Source organism: Triticum aestivum, chromosome 1D, assembly GCF_018294505.1.
Source record: "Triticum aestivum cultivar Chinese Spring chromosome 1D, IWGSC CS RefSeq v2.1, whole genome shotgun sequence".
Taxonomy (NCBI): domain Eukaryota; kingdom Viridiplantae; phylum Streptophyta; class Magnoliopsida; order Poales; family Poaceae; genus Triticum; species Triticum aestivum.
The window spans coordinates 215,090,374-215,109,329 of record NC_057796.1 but is presented as its reverse complement, the minus strand read 5'-3'; the positions used below and the strand labels follow the sequence as shown (position 1 = coordinate 215,109,329).

The 18,956-nt window shown below is 45.2% G+C and overlaps 1 protein-coding gene and 1 pseudogene across 2 annotated transcripts; one reads left to right on the top strand and one right to left on the bottom strand.

The window, feature by feature from the left end:
- Positions 1–1,739: 1,739 nt before the first annotated feature.
- LOC123181069 (ATP synthase subunit a-like) lies at positions 1,740–3,003 on the bottom strand (annotated as a pseudogene).
- Positions 3,004–4,516: 1,513 nt separating this feature from the next.
- LOC123167609 (uncharacterized) lies at positions 4,517–5,207 on the top strand. 2 transcript variants are annotated; one of them, XM_044585450.1, is made up of 2 exons: positions 4,517–4,683; positions 4,789–5,207. In XM_044585450.1, exons 1-2 carry the CDS (start codon positions 4,548–4,550, stop codon positions 5,004–5,006), a joined length of 354 nt encoding a protein of 117 aa, XP_044441385.1. In that variant the 5' UTR covers positions 4,517–4,547; the 3' UTR covers positions 5,007–5,207. The 2 variants fall into 2 exon arrangements, 1 of the variants encoding a protein (XP_044441385.1); XR_006484009.1 differs by having other exon boundaries at positions 4,550–4,683; positions 4,785–5,019.
- Positions 5,208–18,956: the final 13,749 nt, after the last annotated feature.

Below are 18,956 nucleotides of genomic sequence, written 5' to 3'. Positions count from 1 at the left end.
AGTGACATTTTTGCTCATTGCAGTCGCCTCCGGGGTTCTTCGCACCTGGGTAGTACCAGGACCCTTGTGCCCCGGACTGCACTGCCCGCCCTATGACCCAAAACTCAAAATGAGCCTTGCGACGAGACGCGGACATTCCTCATGCTGCGGTTCCCTCCGGTCCGTTCCCGGGTTGGGTTAGGGGAAGATCCGAGCGATTGCCTTCGCGGATCCAAACGTGCTCACAAGGCGCACAATAAGAATAAGACCAATAGAGACTTCATAAGGGACCATTTGAGCTGCAGATCGTAATGCTCCTAGAAAGGCATATTTCGAATATAGAGGACGTTCCCAACAATCCACGAGAATATCATACCCAACTATGAACCGTACGAGCACATCCTCTGTCACCCCCACCGCGCTTACGGCTCTATACCCCAACCCAACTTGCTCTGGCCCTGGGTCCTCCCGCATCTCTTCCTCGGTAAGCGGACCGTGGAAGCTGGGGAGTATCCGCTTGGGACTGATAGAAAACAGCATATCTTTTCCCTCCTGACCCCTATAAAAATCTAGTGGAAGTCCGGTCGCGTCGGAGACATCTTTATCTGATTTTGAGGCTTCGTCGTCCGGCTCCTCCAAAATTATGTTAGGATCGGCTGGCTCATCCTCATCATCCGAAAAGAAAACAGAGACAAAACAGATTTGTTTCAATGACATATCTAATCAGACTGAAATTGATGTCGAAGACACGATCATTCACATCAATTGAAGCAGGCAGGAAGGGCGCGGAAGCTACCGTTTAACGAATGCAATGCAAGCAAGGTAGCTTGCTTACTCTCCATCTAGCGTGCGTTGGCGGCAAGGAAGGAGGCATTGGAAAGACTAGACCATACACATTAATTAGTACAAGAAAGAGGCATTCGGGAAGCGACTAGTCGCTTCTGGCGAAGCTTAACAAAGGCCGACTACTACATAGAGATACTACCAGTCATGAGCGATAGTGAAGCCGTCAGAGGCAGAAGCTGTCGCTTGACGGACGAAGCCGAGCCGATACGATAGGCGGGCGAAGTGAGCGAGACCAAGACGGGCCAGACGTGGAGTGGCGAAGGGGGCCTACTATACGTATACGTGATTAGTAAGCGGTTCAAGACATCGAACGAAAAATCAAGTGAACTAATGAACAGTGTGATTGATCAGACAAGTACCAAGGAGCAAGAAAACGTATGCGCTTTAGCAAGGGATGAGCGCGAAATCCGTTGCTTGTTCTTTCGGTAGCCTTCTTTCATTTCCGAATTTGCTTGCGAGCAGTCCTTGCATTAGTATGAGTTCGTTGACCGCGTAAGGGCGATCCATCTTGATGACGAATTCCACGATAACGAGAAATAGAAATTAATCGTTCGATGTCTGCTCGTTCTCCCCTCTTCAATTCCCAATGAACAACATGATCTTGAGCTATCATTTGTTCAATTTGGTCGATCTGATACTTAGTTAACTCATTCATCTTGATGTTCCCACTGATACCTAATCGATAACGAAGCTGAATGGCTTTTTTCGGTCCAATTCCATCCATTTTTGTTGAGGCAATTCTGACTTGTTCATCGGGAAGTGATCTAGCTCCTGAGATATATGACATTCTTTATCCTTATCTTTTCCTGGTCTTCTCGGCTGGAATCTACAATCTACACCTCTCCAAACACAAACGCAATATCTTGAGTACCCGGAACCATGTTCAGTGCTGCAAAAGCGCAGCTGTAGCCCCCTAGAATCTTCGGCTCCTCGTTTTTATTCAATTATGAAATGACTCATTTTGATGGAGATTTGTAGCATCATTCAAGTAAATACAAATTGAGATCGTAGAAACATGAGCTTGTGATATAGCTACACCTAATTCCAGACCGGTTAATGCTAGAACTATAAATAAGGGACCAAGATCTCCTATGAAATAGAAAATATTATTCAGAAATAGCATAGTCCAAGCAAACCCACTTAAAATCTTTACTAAACTATGACCGGCCATCATATTAGCAAATAAACGTATTCCTAAGCTTAATGCACGAAAACAATAAGAGATTAGCTCAAGGAGTACTAAGAAAGGTGCTAACGGCAGTGGGACTCCCGCAGGTAATAAGAAGCTAAAAAAATGAAGCCCATGTCTTTGAAATCCAACGATCGTAATGCCTATAAAAATGGAAAATGAAAGAGCCAAAGTAATGAGAAAATGACTTGTCACTGTGAAGCTAAAGGGTATCATACCCTGGGGATTACGAAATAACGAAAAAGTAAAAGTGACCGAGATGCGAGGGAAAAACTTTTGTTTCACATTTCCGGAAAGACCACCTATTTGTTCGTTTACCAGGTTCAGCACGAAATCATAAATAAGCTCGACCAAGGATTGCCATGCATTTGGCACTGACTTTCCACCTCCCTTTTTCGTAACAACAAAAAACAGAAAAACGACCAAAACGACAGTGAGCAGCATATACAAGACTGCATTTGTAAATGTAAAATAAAAGTTGCCCACATGAAGATCAATTATTGTTTTTCCAAAAAAAGCTGATTCGGAGCACTTACAGCGCTACCCGGCGGGGAGTCTTCGGCCCTCCATATTTCGTTATAAAAATTAACAAAGCCCGTGTTCCAAGTTAAGCTTTCGCGCCCCTTGAAATGTAAATCTACGAAAGTATCCTTTAGATCCTTAAAAGAATCCACGCCCAGAAACTGGTTACAAAACCAGGTAACATCGTATGCAGGTGGCAAAACCAAATTTGCCTACCGCATGTATGATTCTACCATTTTTGTGATTTCAAAAAGCAAAGCCTGTGTATTTCCGGGCGCAATTCCATACATTTTTAAAAGGAGGTCCCTCTCTTTCGAGGTAGGTGCCTCCACCCCTTCCAAAAGCCGGTTCACAAGCTGCGGATCCAACGCAGGTTGGGAAAAATCAAAAATAAAAGAATGGACGTGAGAGACGCTTTGTACTGTTTGTGTTATTAAATCGAATTTGTTCATCTCCAGGTAACTCCATCTTTTTCAGCTCTGCTCGCTCACTTTTGAAAGGAAAGGAGACTGATCTTGACGTCGGCGTTGGTTTTTCCAACGAAACGAAGAAGTTTTGGATTGAGATTTCACATAAGCATTGCACAATGATCTTGGAAGAGGTCCTTTCCTATGACACACTTAGTCGGAAGTGAATTCTCACGCCCACCGACTACCAGTAGGCCAGTCCACGGCGCCCTAATCTGATTCCATTGCTCTTTCTCTTATCCTTGGTCCCGTTAGATGGTTCTCGAACCAAATGCAGCCAAAGCCAAGTTTCAAGAAAACCGAGAGACTTCAGCAACAACTCATCGCTATCAAAAGGTTCAGTGTGACAAATCGTAACACCTGTCGGCTAGGCATGACTTGACATCTCCACTGAACCTTTGTGCAAGACGAAGCCGCTCCTACCTCCTGACTTGATATCCTATGCATACGTATAATTGTTTTTTCTACAAGTTCTGTCTACAAAGTAAATCTCGAATAGTTGAATCCAGATTATTAGGCTTAGTTGGTTTAGCTGTGGTTCTTTTTCTGTTCAGCTGAGCATCCCGTATCTCTCTGCTGCAGGGATCATGTCCATGCCAGTTTGCGTTCGTGCCATGTGTTGTATCCTCTTTGTACTCATTTCTCTTCCTTCTATCAACGAAAAGATACACACGCTTTGCGTATTCGCGAAAAGGATTATTAGTTTTTGAGAGAGGGACGCAAAAGGGCTTAACTGCTTTGTCTCATCTCATCAATCCAGAAAATCTTATAAAGGCAGACCATAAAGGATACAACAGATTACTCTTGCGCTATAGTACAACTCAAATTTCTTTTACGGAACCTCATCACAGACGGTGTGCTCCTACAATTTCATTAAAAAGAAACAATATTGGTCTAACTTGTAAGGAAAATTAGGCCGAAAGTCACATAACTACATGGTCAGTTGGAGAACAACCATGTAAAAACCCTAACAACAAACACAAACACCGCTTAAACGAAGCTAACCTCTACAACCAAGCGCAACCCGCCAACTGTGGGCCAAAAAGACCCGGGACAGGAAGAAGAGGCTCTTCAACAACGCCATCAAGAGGTAAATGATGCCGACGGGCGCCAACGTCACCGGCACCGAACCCCGGGCAATGGACCAGAAGCCGGCCTCGGTCTTTCTCGACGACAGAAAAACAGTGTATATCTTTTGTTCCATATCTCCCTCGAGATAATCATCGAGAGACGAGATAGGCATGTGCGGTATGCCCTGAACGAATGCTGACGCATGACCGCGCAGCACCCTTGTTTCCAAACCACTGGCCTTGGACCATGGATTAGGTTGCACGTCCACGAAGCCGATCCAATCCTTTAGCATGTTTCCAATCTCTGGTGGAGTACCGACAATTGAAGAAAAGATGAGCTGCCGTTCTCTTTCGCAAAGATGAATATATCCATGAAAAGTTTGTCGGCGACTGAACCGCTTGCTCACTTGTTGGTTACAAAAACGTACACTGCATCTCTGTACGCATTCCGTTGGAGCGGTGCTCGGTTCAACAATGGCGTCCGGCTTGGTTGTTGTATCCCAGCCACTGGCTTCCGCTCCAGCCATTTCCTCTCCTATAAATGCCAGCCCTTCCCTCCTCCTTGCAGCACCAGCAGCTAACGCCGAGCACTTCGTCTCACTCTCACCACGTAAGATGTTCTACTCCTTCTAGTGTTTCTATGGTAATCCGTCAGTCACATCTTTACAAAATCAGTGACGGTGTGTATCTCTCGTTCTCTCTTGATCGTAGCCAGCTGAAGCGATGGCCTCCGACGGCGGCATGGCAGCGCTTCTGAGGAACAAGATGTTCGTCTCCTGCGTGATGCTCCTCGTGGTCCTCCTGATGGCCACGCAGATAGCGGCGGCGGGCGGCGGGGCACGCCGGCTCCTGTGGTGTGGCTATAGAAACTGCAACTGCCGCACTTGCCCCATATATGGGTGGGCGTGCTGCGGCATGTGTTGCCCGCCTTAGGGCGCGGGCGGCGGCACGCACTACAACGTCGCACCTTTGCTTCGATCGCTCTGTTAAAGGTTTGAATAACGTACACATGTAGTACGAGGTTACATGTGGCTGCTGCTGTTTCAACGGTAGTGGTCGTCGTTGTCATCGTCGGTGGTTCTGGTGACGATTTTTACAGTTTACTACTAGTATATGAACGAAAATGCTTCTTCATCTGTCTGGTCTATTGCTTGCCATGTGATGTGAGCTTTCCTATGTCGTTGCCTCCCCATGTTTCGTGATTTCGTCTGGTCATGTTTTGGCTAGAGTGGGAGTATTGTACGCACATGTTACTTTGCTCTCGGTGACGTGATCCCAGGCTACCACCCGTCTCTACGGGCACGCAAGGGCGATGGATTTTAGCCTCCGTAACGGGGGTTCCGGCAGCGTGCTCCGCGGTGGGGCTTGGAGTGCTCGACCTGGCCTAAGGTGACGTCTACAACAGCGGACCTTTTCTTTTCTGACACACAAACTGTGGGATTTATTGGTTCAAAATGAAGCATTAAGACGATACAAACACATGAGAACACACACGGCCTCTGCAAAGTTATAATGCACATAGCCAACATCAACACGCACAAAAACACGCTGACAATGAATAAAAAACACGCTGACAACTACTCCCTCCGTTCCAAATTACTCGTCGTGGTTTTAGTTCAAATTTGAACTAAAATCACGACGAGTAATTTGGAATTTGAACTAAAACCACGATGAGTAATTTGGAACGGAGGGAGTTGCAAAGTCATATAAGACCAAAGTTATACGTGGGTGGGCAAAAAATTCTACTTGACATGTGCTTGATGACTCAACTTCTACTTGACGTCGTTAAAAAAAACGACTTGATGTGTGGGTTCCGCTTGTGCCCTTCATTCGAGGTGCCCCATATGACTGGCCTAAAATGGATGCATGGGCGGTCTGGACTCTCGATGGCATGTGATCAGTGATGATGGCACGCTTCCCTTAGATGTAGTGTGAGCATGGTTTTAGTTTTTCTTTTTTTGAATTTTTTTTGATCCATTCATCAAAGATCATGGCAGTACAAAGAACATGTGAAGTAACAAAAGTTAGATTCATGTCCATAGACCACCTGGCGACGACTACAATCACTTGAGCAAATGGAAGGTGCGCCGCCATCATCGCCCTCCCTCGCCCGAGTTGGCTAAATCTTATTATAGTAGTAGTCGGAGGGTCGTCGTGCTATGGCCCCAAAGGTACAGCGCACCAGAACAGCAATCGTCGCCGATGAAGAGAAATGTAGATCGGAAGGATCTAATCCGTAGACACATGAACACGACGAACGAAGGCCGGATCCACGTCGATCCACCAAAGAGAAACGCCGACCGAATCCCGCAAGATCCGCCAGAGACACACCTCCACACGCACTCCAACAATACAAGATGCACATCCGGGACGGGGCTAGGCGAGGAGAACCTTGTTCATCTTCAAGGAGCATTCGCGGCCTCGTCTTCCTGGGTAGGACACAAACCCTAAACAAACTAAAAAATATATAAAATAAAGCATGAGCTCTCTCTCCAACAAGGGCCAGGATCCACCACACCTCCATGGCCCTAAGGCCACAGAGGACGAGCCAGATCGGCGGCGGCACCGGAGGGAGGCAGGGAAACCCTAAATGCATGGGGCCTTTCTTTCTTTCCCGGGAAGAGAGAAAAGGAGCATGGTTCTAGTTGTTGGGGAACGTAGTAATTTTAAAAAAATTCCTACGCACACGCAAGATCATGGTGATGCATAGCAACGAGAGGGGAGAGTGTTGTCCACGTACCCTCGTAGACCGAAAGCGGAAGCGTTAGCACAACGCGGTTGATGTAGTCATACGTCTTCACGATTCGACCGATCCAAGTACCGAACGTACGGCACCTCCGAGTTCAGCACACGTTCAGCTCGATGACGTCCCGCGAACTCCGATCCAGCAGAGCTTCACGGGAGAGTTCCGTCAGCACGACGGCGTGATGACGGTGATGATGTTGCTACCGACGCAGGGCTTCACCTAAGCACCGCTACGATATGACCGAGGTGGAATATGGTGGAGGGGGGCACCGCACACGGCTGGGAGAGATAAACAGATCAACTTGTGTGTCTAGAGGTGCCCCCTGCCCCCGTATATAAAGGAGCAAGGGGGGAGAGGCGGCCGGCCAAGGAGGGCGCGCCAAGGGGGAGTCCTACTCCCACCGGGAGTAGGACTCCTCCTTTCCTTGTTGGAGTAGGAGAAGGGAAGGAAGGGAGAGAGGAGGAGAAGGCAAAAGGGGGGCGCCGCCCCTCCTTCCTTGTCCAATTCGGACTAGAGGGGGAGGGGGCGCGCGGCTGCCCTAGTTTCCCCTCCTCTTCTCCCAATAAGGCCCATGAGGCCCAATTAACTCCCCGGGGGGTTTCGGTAACCCCCCGGTACTCTGGTATATGTCTGAAACCTTCCGGAACCTTTCCGGTGCCCGAACATAGTCGTCCAATATATCGATCTTTACGTCTCGACCATTTCGAGACTCCTTGTCATGTCCGTGATCATATCCGTGACTCCGAACTACCTTCGGTACATCAAAACACAAAAACTCATAATACCGATGGTCACCAAACTTTAAGCGTGCGGACCCTACGGGTTCGAGAACTATGTAGACATGACCGAGACACGTCTCCGGTCAATAACCAATAGCGGAACCTGGATGCTCATATTGGCTCCCACATATTCTACGAAGATCTTTATCGGTCAGACCGCATAACAACATACGTTGTTCCCTTTGTCATCGGTATGTTACTTGCCCGAGATTCGATCGTCGGTATCTCAATACCTAGTTCAATCTCGTTATCGGCAAGTCTCTTTACTCGTTATGTAATGCATCATCCCGCAACTAACTCATTATTCACATTGCTTGCAAGGCTTATAGTGATGTGCATTACCGAGAGGGCCCAGAGATACCTCTCCGACAATCGGAGTGACAAATCCTAATCTCGAAATACGCCAACTCAACAAGTACCTTCGGAGACACCTGTAGAGCACCTTTATAATCACCCAGTTACGTTGTGACGTTTGGTAGCACACAAAGTGTTCCTCCGGTAAACGGGAGTTGCATAATCTTATAGGCATGGGAACATGTATAAGTCATGAAGAAAGCAATAGCAACATACTAAACGATCAAGCGCTAAGCTAACGGAATGGGTCAAGTCAATCACATCATTCTCCTAATGATGTGATCCCGTTAATCAAATGACAACTCATGTCCATGGCTAGGAAACTCAACCATCTTCGATTAACGAGCTAGTCAAGTAGAGGCATATAGTGACACTATGTTTGTCTATGTATTCACACATGTATTATGTTTCCGGTTAATACAATTCTAGCATGAATAATAAACATTTATCATGATATGAGGAAATAAATAATAACTGTATTATTGCCTCTAGGGCATATTTCCTTCAGTCTCCCACTTGCACTAGAGTCAATAATCTAGATTACACGGTAATGATTCTAACGCCCATGGAGTTTTGGTACTGATCATGTTTTGCTCGTGGAAGAGGCTTAGTCAACGGGTCTGCAACATTCAGATCCGTATGTATCTTGCAAATCTCTATGTCTCCCACCTGGACTTGGTCCCAGATGGAATTGAAGCGTCTCTTGATGTGCTTGGTTCTCTTGTGAAATCTGGATTCCTTTGCCAAGGCAATTGCACCAGTATTGTCACAAAAGATTTTCATTGGACCCGATGCGCTAGGTATGACACCTAGATCGGATATGAACTCCTTCATCCTGTAACATCCCAAATTTCCAATTTGGTATGTTATACATAGATCATCATTGCATATCATGTTTTATTGCATTTTGACAAATCCTCGATAAATCCTAAGCAACTCAAGGACCCTCGGAGAGAGTTGGGGATTTTCTCGAATTTTCATATTTGATTTTTCAAACGAGGATTGGGATTTTAATTATTTTTCTCTCCGGAAAAATATTTCATTTTAAATAAACGAGAGGAGAAAATATGACTTCACCAAAACAATTGAAATACTGGAGGAAAAATGTTAAAATCATTATCTGGAATTTATTGGATTTTATTTGCAATTTTTGTTGCATTTAAAAATATGCATGTTTTCAAAATATTTATTTTTGATTTTAAAAATGTTCACCCTATTCTAGATTTTCTAACTAGACGGGGAAAATTTATTTCATATTTTTCTGATTATTTATTTTTCTATGCAATTTTCTTCGCGGACCTTTTTTTTTTAAAAAAAAATAGACGCCCGCGCCGACTGGGCCAAAAGGCCAGCCGACGGCCCGCCCCGCGGCGTCCTCTTCCCGCACGGCCGCCGGAGTCCGGCCTCGCCACGACGCCGCCGCCGCCTCGGTTGCCCCTCCCCCAAGCCGCCCTCGCCCCCCTCCATATATAGCCCCCCCTCTCCTCCTCCCCCGAACGCCGCCGCCCGCCGCACCCGCCGCCCCGCCCGCCGCACCCGCCGCCCCGCCGCCGCACCCGCGCCGCGCCGCCGCCGCCCGCACGCGCCGCCACTCGCCGCCCCGCCGCCGCCCCTCGCCCGCCGAGCCCCGAGCCCCGCACCCCGCCCCGCCGGAGCCCCTCGCCGGAGTAGCCCCGTCGAGGTACTGCCTCACTGCCGTTTTGCGTTGACCGGTTTTTTTTTCTAAAAAAAAACCCTAGATCGGTTTTTTTTGTTTTTCTTATTTTACGAGCGTTCACCGAACCGTTCGTTTTAACGAACGCGTTCGTCGGTTTTTCTCTGTTAACGAACGTCCGTTCTTTAACCGTTCGTCCGTTTTTCTTTTTCGGCGGATTATCTCGTTATTTTCTCACATTCGATTTCTGATCGAATCTTCGTTTCTGTTTAACTTCTCGCTCGTTTATCGGAATCAGGTGATTCAAGCGCCTAGAGTTTCGTCTCGAAATTCTCTTTCCGTTTAACCTACTCAAACAAGATTTTGCCACAGTAAAATTTGACCTAGATCCAGATTAGCAAACGAAGTTTCTTTCTTCCGCCGTTTGACTTTCGTTGCTTCTTTCGAGTTGATTCTTTTTGAAACCGGAGTTCTTAAGTTGAACTTTCTGGTTGGATTTTTCATTCGAGTTTTACCTGTGCATTAGTTGAGTACTGATTGTATGCTTGTTTGTTTGCGATAGAGTACCCGGAGTGTGCCGCTTGTTACTTCGAATCGCTAGGTTTTGCGGATCATCAGCAAGGCAAGTAACACTTTGATCATACCCCGTTCATACCCAGTTTTTATTGCATTAGATCTTTTCCTCAAACACATTGCATGATTAGGATCTAATAAACTGTGGGTATTGGGAAGTAGCTGAGGTAGTACCTATTACCTGTTTTTCTATCAAACCCTTGGGAGTTACTTCTACGTTGTTTTTATTATTGCCATGCTATGCCCGTAGACGTGGATTGGGTTTGAGTGAAATTCATGACAGATGTGAGATTTTTAAATAATGGTTTACTTAAGGTGGCAACTTAAACTCACATCTGGGTGGATTGAGGTACCTGGGTATTCCAGGATTGCCTGTTTTTCTTTTGGACCGCCACCCAGGTTCAAAGGGATCATGAGATTTTTCATGCTAGAAACTTCCGTGTGCAGCCGCAAGCTATTATGGGCTCTAGCATAGTTGACTAAGTTGTGTGAACTCTTACAGTGGTAGACTAGCAGATGTAGGGGAAAGTAGGTGTAACGGTCTACCCATACGTAAGGTGCAAACACTTCTGAAAGACTGTGTCTTGGTCATCCGTTACTCAAACACCATGTAGTGCGAGTAATCCAACGGAGGAGATCAAGTCTTGTGGGAAAAGTGCACAAACCTCTGCAGAGTGTACAAACTGATCATGATTAGCCGTGTCCCCGGTTATGGACAACTTGAGTATCTAGTACTTGGATTATCATGTGAATCTCAACACTATGTTACTTCTAATTAATTTTGTTGGGTTATTGATGACTTTTAATTGGGATTGAGATGCTGTCAACCATCTCAATGTTTCACAACCACCATGATAGTTAAATAAAATTTATTCCTTTGAAGTAGGATAAAATTGGCTTTTCGCAAAACTGTAACCATAGAGCTTTCCACCAGCCATATATGCATATAGAATAGCATTATTATTGTTCATTGTTCTCTATGTGTTACATTGCCAGCATATCCTATGTGCTGACCCGTTTTCGGGCTGCAACGTTTCATGTTGCAGACTTTTCAGACGACGAGTAAGGTGCCTTAGGTCGTGGTCTTATACTCAGTGATGCCGCTAGAGTTGATGGACTCACTTACCTTCCAAGTCTTCCGCTGTTATCGTTATTAGATGGCCTTAAGCCATGTTTTTCATACTTAATCTCTATGGAGATATCCGAAGTAATAAGTGTGTGATTGCTACTCTGTTATAAATCCTCCATTTGTACTGTGCGTGTCAGCATTACTGATCCAGGGATGACACTGGTGCACAGCAGCACAGGCCATTTGAGGTCTGGTCGCTACAAAGTTGGTATCAGAGCCCACGCTGACTGTAGGACACGACCACTAAGCTTAAGCCCTAGAAAAACTTCTCTCTTCTCATTTCTGACTCCTCTCCACTTTCTACTCTCTTAGGAATGGTGAATGCAAGGAGCAAGTTCATGCAACCTGATGAAGACACGCCGTTTGGACGACATTTGAAGGAAGTCACCAAGTACTTGAACATAGGAATACCAAGCGTCGCCGGAACCTACAACGCCACATTACCTGAAGAGGAGAGCTGGAAGATTCAAGTTATCATTCCAGGAAGGACGTTTGCGCCAATTACGGAACCCATAAGATTGGTTTTCGAAGCACCAACTTGGAGCTTAGGGAAGAGCATGGCCGGACACATCGCCATGGGACGCATTGGAGAAGTCTACCACCAGGAGCTTAAGGATACGATTTATCAAATTTGTGGACGTCGAGACTCGCAATGGGAGATGATCAAGACCAAGAAGGATGGATCAATTGCAGCTTTCATCCAGGAGCAGAACCAACATATTCGACGCCAGGAGAACCAGATATGCACGAACAAGGAAGAACTGAAGAAGGCATTTACGAAGATCAAGGAACTCCAAGAAGAACTCAAGACTACACGCGAAGATTATTTGGTGGAAATCAACGCACTTGTCGGGAAGATTGACGATTTGGAGAAGAAGATTGGAGCATTCGTGGGAAATCCAGTACCAGAAGCAGAAGTCGACGAATGCACTTGTCCGGATAACTACATCATCATCGACGACACCGACTCGGAACCAAGTGAAGACAATTGGATTGATGAAGCTGGAGCAGACATCATGGAGTCTTCAACGGATCAGAATTTTTAGTAGACTACCCTATCAGTAGTAGTTTTCCCCCATTTAGTAGTATAGTTCAAGCACTTTGTAACGCTAGTTAGATCGATTGTTTTGCCTTGTTTGGATTGATTGAGTGATATTGATTGAATTTGTCTCATGAGCATATGGGTAGTGTTTTCTCTCTAGACCTCATTCTATTCTTAATTCTCATCTTTTCTAAACCCATCAGATGCCTCCGAGACGCGACACCGGATTTGTTTTCCCGCCAGAGATCACCCAGTTGATTCAGCAACAGAATGCCTTGATGCAAGTGTTAGTTCAGAACCAAGGCAACAACAACAACAACAACCCACCGCCACCACCACCTGTTGATCACTTAGGCCGTTTCCTAAGGTTAAATCCGCCGGTGTTTTCCAGTAGCACCGAGCCGATTGTAGCAGATGATTGGCTCCGCAAAGTTGGAAGGGAGTTGACCACTGCAGGATGCACAGATGCGGAAAGAGTGCGTTTTGCCGCACATCAGCTTGATGGACCCGCAGCATCATGGTGGGAGAATTATACAGCCACGCACCCCATTGACACTGTCACATGGGACCAGTTTCAGCAAGCTTTCCGTACAGCACATGTTTCAGCAGGAGCTATGGCTATGAAGAAGCGTGAGTTTCGCAACCTACGCCAAGGAGGACGCACCGTAGGCCAGTATGTGGAAGATTTCAGTAAGTTAGCACGTTATGCAGCAGATGACGTTGCTACAGATGCAGCCAAGCAGGAAAAGTTTCTGGAAGGACTGAATGACGAGCTGAGTATGCAGTTGATGGTAGCAACCTTCAACAACTACCAGGAGCTAGTAGATAGAGCTCTCATGATTGAAGGGAAGCAACAGCAGATTGAAAACCGTAAGAGGAAGTATGGACAAGGGAAGTATAACTCTGGAGCCCAGCAGAAGCCACGTTTTACCCCGAAGCCGGGAGGACAGTTTCAGCATACCCATGGAGGAGGTAGTTCGCACAACCATAATGGCTCCAAGAATGGTAGTGGGAATGGAGGAAGCAACGGACAGAACCGCACCAACCCATCTACCCCAGCCAAGAGGGACCTGAGCCAAGTCACTTGTTTTAAGTGCCAGAAGAATGGACATTATGCCAACGAATGTCCCGAAGCCCAAAATGGAAATGGCAATGGAAGCTCTGGGAAGAAGCCGAACCCGTTCAACAAAGGACATGTGAACCACGTGAGCGTGGAGGAGGTTGAAGCTCAGCCTGATGCAGTAATAGGTAAGTTTTTGGTTAAGTCATTTACTGCAACTGTTCTTTTCGATACTGGTGCATCGCATTCATACATATCAAGGGGATTCGTGAATAAGTTTAAGATGTCCACCAAAGTTCTCAGAAACCCTATGTTAGTAACCTCGCCAGGAGCAGAGTATATGGCCACCCAAGGATGTTTTCAGATACCATTGGCCATTGGTAGGCATGTTTTCCCCTCAGATCTCATTGTTTTGGAATCGCAAGGTTTGGATGTGATTCTGGGAATGGATTGGCTATCGTTGTATGGAGGAAACATCGATTGTGCCAGCAAGACGATTTTGCTTACCACCCCAGAAGGAAAACGGATCAAGTATGTATCCAGGCATATGCCAAAGAGGACTCAAGTAAATTCCTTATCAGGAGTTGTACAGGAGGAAGTACCAGTGGTGAAGGACTATCCGGATGTATTTCCAGAAGAGTTGCCAGGCATGCCACCAGATAGAGACATTGAGTTCTTGATTGAACTTTTGCCAGGCACAGGGCCAATATCTAAGAGACCGTACAGGATGCCCGCTAAGGATTTGGAGGAAATTAAGAAACAGATCAAGGAGTTACTGGATAAAAGCTATATTCGCCCAAGTTCGTCACCTTGGGGATCACCAATACTTCTAGTGGAGAAGAAAGATGGATCACTAAGGATGGTTGTTGATTACCGAGGATTGAATGAAGTGACCATCAAAAACAAGTACCCACTGCCAATGATAAATGATTTGTTTGACCGCCTGCAAGGAGCTAAAGTATTTTCCAAGATCGATCTACGATCAGGATACCATCAGTTAAAGATTCGAGAGCAGGATATACCCAAGACGGCATTTACCACCAGATATGGATTGTATGAGTATACCGTTATGTCTTTTGGACTGACTAACGCACCTGCCTATTTCATGAACCTGATGAACAAAGTATTTATGGAGTTTTTGGATAAGTTCGTCGTGGTATTCATTGATGATATTTTAATCTTTTCCAAGGATGAGGAAGAGCATGAGGAGCATTTGCGATTGGTACTTGAGAAGCTCAGAGAACATCGGTTATATGCCAAGTTCAGCAAATGTGAGTTTTGGTTGAAGGAAGTTGGATTCCTTGGACACGTTATTTCTGGAGAAGGAATAGTAGTAGACCCTGCCAAGGTTGACACAGTGACAAGTCGGGAATCACCCACGACAGTTGGAGAAATCCGGAGTTTTCTTGGACTTGCAGGATACTACCGGAGATTTATCGAGAATTTCTCAAGGATTGCTAAGCCCATGACTGAGCTATTGAAGAAGGACACCAAATTTAATTGGACTGAGGAATGTGAAGCTAGTTTCCAGGAGTTAAAGAAACGATTGGTTACATCACCAGTGTTGATACTGCCAGATCAATGCAAGGACTATGAAGTTTATTGCGACGCTTCTCATCGAGGACTTGGAGCAGTGCTTATGCAGGAAGGAAGAGTTGTTTCGTATGCTTCACGACAACTTAAACCCCATGAGAAGAATTATGCTACACATGATTTGGAATTAGCAGCCGTGGTGCATGCATTGAAGACATGGAGACATTTCCTCATCGGAAACCATTGTGAGGTGTACACGGATCACAAGAGTTTGAAGTATATTTTCACGCAGAAGGAGTTAAATCTCAGACAGAGGAGATGGTTGGAGCTCATCAAGGATTATGATATGAGATTGCATTATCACCCCGGAAAGGCTAACGTAGTAGCAGACGCGTTGAGCCGCAAGAGTCATATCAGCACCCTCAAGACAGGAGAGTTACCTCAGGAGTTAGCCGAGGATCTACGTGAGCTATGTTTGGAGATAGTCCCTAGAGGCTATTTAGCGACATTGGAGATTCAGTCTACCTTGATGGAAAGGATCAGAGAAGCTCAGAAGACAGACAAGAAGATTAAAGAGATAAAGGAGAAGTTGAGCAAAGGAAAAGCCAAGGGATTTCGTGAAGATGAGCACGATACCTTATGGTTTGAAGACCGTGTATATGTACCAAATGATCCGGAGATCAGGAAGTTGATTTTGCAGGAAGCCCATGATTCACCGTACTCGATTCACCCAGGGAATACCAAGATGTATTTGGATTTGAAGAATACTTTCTGGTGGACCGGAATGAAGAAGGATATTGCGGAGTATGTAGCAATTTGTGATGTATGTCAAAGAGTGAAGGCAGAGCATCAGAAGCCAGCAGGATTGCTGCAGCCATTGCCGATACCCGAATGGAAGTGGGATAAAATAGGCATGGATTTTATCACAGGATTACCAAGGACTCGTTCAGGCTATGACTCGATATGGGTTGTAGTTGATCGATTGACGAAAGTGGCTCATTTCATTCCAGTAAAGACCACTTACACCAGTGCTAAGTTGGCAAAGATATACATGACCGGGATCGTATGTTTGCATGGAGTTCCGAGGACCATTGTATCAGACAGAGGAACCCAATTTACCTCGAAGTTTTGGAAGCAGTTACATGAAACATTGGGAACCAGGTTGGAATTTAGTACAGCTTTTCACCCACAGACAGATGGACAGACCGAGAGAGTCAACCAGATTTTGGAGGACATGTTGAGAGCATGTGCACTAGATTATGGATCTAGTTGGGACGACAATTTGCCACATGCGGAGTTTTCTTATAACAACAGTTATCAAACCAGTTCAAAGATGGCCCCTTTCGAAGCTTTGTACGGAAGGAGGTGTAGAACACCGTTGTTGTGGGACGAAGTTGGAGATCGTCAGTTGTTTGGACCAGATTTGATTAAGGAGTCTGAACTGAAAGTGAAGTTGATTCGCGATAGGCTCAAGGTAGCCCAGTCCAGGCAGAAGAGTTATGCTGATTCTAAACGAAAAGCGACAGTTCACGAAATCGGAGACAGAGTGTATCTTCGAGTATCACCACTTCGTGGAGTGAAGCGCTTTGGAGTTAAGGGAAAGTTAGCGCCTCGTTTTATTGGACCATACAGAGTGTTGGAACGTATGGGAGAAGTTGCTTACAAGCTGGAATTGCCCGAAGGATTGTCTGAAGTACATGATGTATTTCATGTTTCGCAGTTGAAGAAGTGCCACACAGAGATGGCTGAGATACCACTGAGAGATACTGTGCCACTGGAAGCGATTCAGTTGGAAAGTGATTTGACTTATGAGGAGAAGCCAGTTAAGATTCTCGAGTATGCCAGCCGAGTTACCCGCAGCAAGGTTATCAAGTTTTGCAAGGTTCAGTGGAGTCATCACACAGAAGATGAGGCCACCTGGGAGCGAGAGGAAGATCTACGGAAAAACCACTCCCACCTGTTTTCTAGCCAACCCGAATCTCGAGGGCGAGATTCATCTTAAGGGGGGTAGGTTTGTAACATCCCAAATTTCCAATTTGGTATGTTATACATAGATCATCATTGCATATCATGTTTTATTGCATTTTGACAAATCCTCGATAAATCCTAAGCAACTCAAGGACCCTCGGAGAGAGTTGGGGATTTTCTCGAATTTTCATATTTGATTTTTCAAACGAGGATTGGGATTTTAATTATTTTTCTCTCCGGAAAAATATTTCATTTTAAATAAACGAGAGGAGAAAATATGAATTCTCCAAAACAATTGAAATACTGGAGGAAAAATGTTAAAATCATTATCTGGAATTTATTGGATTTTATTTGCAATTTTTGTTGCATTTAAAAATATGCATGTTTTCAAAATATTTATTTTTGATTTTAAAAATGTTCACCCTATTCTAGATTTTCTAACTAGACAGGGAAAATTTATTTCATATTTTTATGATTTGTATTTATTTTTCTATGCAAGTTTCTTAGCGGAACTTTAAAAAAACAAAATAGACGCCCGCGCCGACTGGGCCAAAAGGCCAGCCGACGGCCCGCCCCGCGGCGTCCTCTTCCCGCACGGCCGCCGGAGTCCGGCCTCGCCATGACGCCGCCGCCGCCTCGGAGACACCTGTAGAGCACCTTTATAATCACCCAGTTACGTTGTGACGTTTGGTAGCACACAAAGTGTTCCTCCGGTAAACGGGAGTTGCATAATCTTATAGGCATGGGAACATGTATAAGTCATGAAGAAAGCAATAGCAACATACTAAACGATCAAGCGCTAAGCTAACGGAATGGGTCAAGTCAATCACATCATTCTCCTAATGATGTGATCCCGTTAATCAAATGACAACTCATGTCCATGGCTAGGAAACTCAACCATCTTCGATTAACGAGCTAGTCAAGTAGAGGCATATAGTGACACTATGTTTGTCTATGTATTCACACATGTATTATGTTTCCGGTTAATACAATTCTAGCATGAATAATAAACATTTATCATGATATGAGGAAATAAATAATAACTGTATTATTGCCTTTAGGGCATATTTCCTTCAGTCTCCCACTTGCACTAGAGTCAATAATCTAGATTACACGGTAATGATTCTAACGCCCATGGAGTTTTGGTACTGATCATGTTTTGCTCGTGGAAGAGGCTTAGTCAACGGGTCTGCAACATTCAGATCCGTATGTATCTTGCAAATCTCTATGTCTCCCACCTGGACTTGGTCCCAGATGGAATTGAAGCGTCTCTTGATGTGCTTGGTTCTCTTGTGAAATCTGGATTCCTTTGCCAAGGCAATTGCACCAGTATTGTCACAAAAGATTTTCATTGGACCCGATGCGCTAGGTATGACACCTAGATCGGATATGAACTCCTTCATCCTGTAACATCCCAAATTTCCAATTTGGTATGTTATACATAGATCATCATTGCATATCATGTTTTATTGCATTTTGACAAATCCTCGATAAATCCTAAGCAACTCAAGGACCCTCGGAGAGAGTTGGGGATTTTCTCGAATTTTCATATTTGATTTTTCAAACGAGGATTGGGATTTTAATTATTTTTCTCTCCGGAAAAATATTTCATTTTAAATAAACGAGAGGAGAAAATATGACTTCTCCAAAACAATTGAAATACTGGAGGAAAAATGTTAAAATCATTATCTGGAATTTATTGGATTTTATTTGCAATTTTTGTTGCATTTAAAAATATGCATGTTTTCAAAATATTTATTTTTGATTTTAAAAATGTTCACCCTATTCTAGATTTTCTAACTAGACAGGGAAAATTTATTTCATATTTTTCTGATGTTTATTTATTTTTCTATGCAATTTTCTTCACGGACCTTTAAAAAAAAATAGACGCCTGCGCCGACTGGGCCAAAAGGCCAGCCGACGGCCCGCCCCGCGGCGTCCTCTTCCCGCACGGCCGCCGGAGTCCGGCCTCGCCACGACGCCGCCGCCGCCTCGGTTTTCCCTCCCCCAAGCCGCCCTCGCCCCCCTCCATATATAGCCCCCCC

Excerpts from the sequence above, each read along its gene's own strand:
- LOC123167609 (XM_044585450.1), top strand. The coding sequence starts at position 4,548 with ATGGCGTCCGGCTTGGTTGTTGTATCCCAGCCACTGGCTTCCGCTCCA. Across the intron at positions 4,684-4,788 it reads CTTCGTCTCACTCTCACCAC|CTGAAGCGATGGCCTCCGAC; the intron begins GTAAGATGTTCT and ends GATCGTAGCCAG.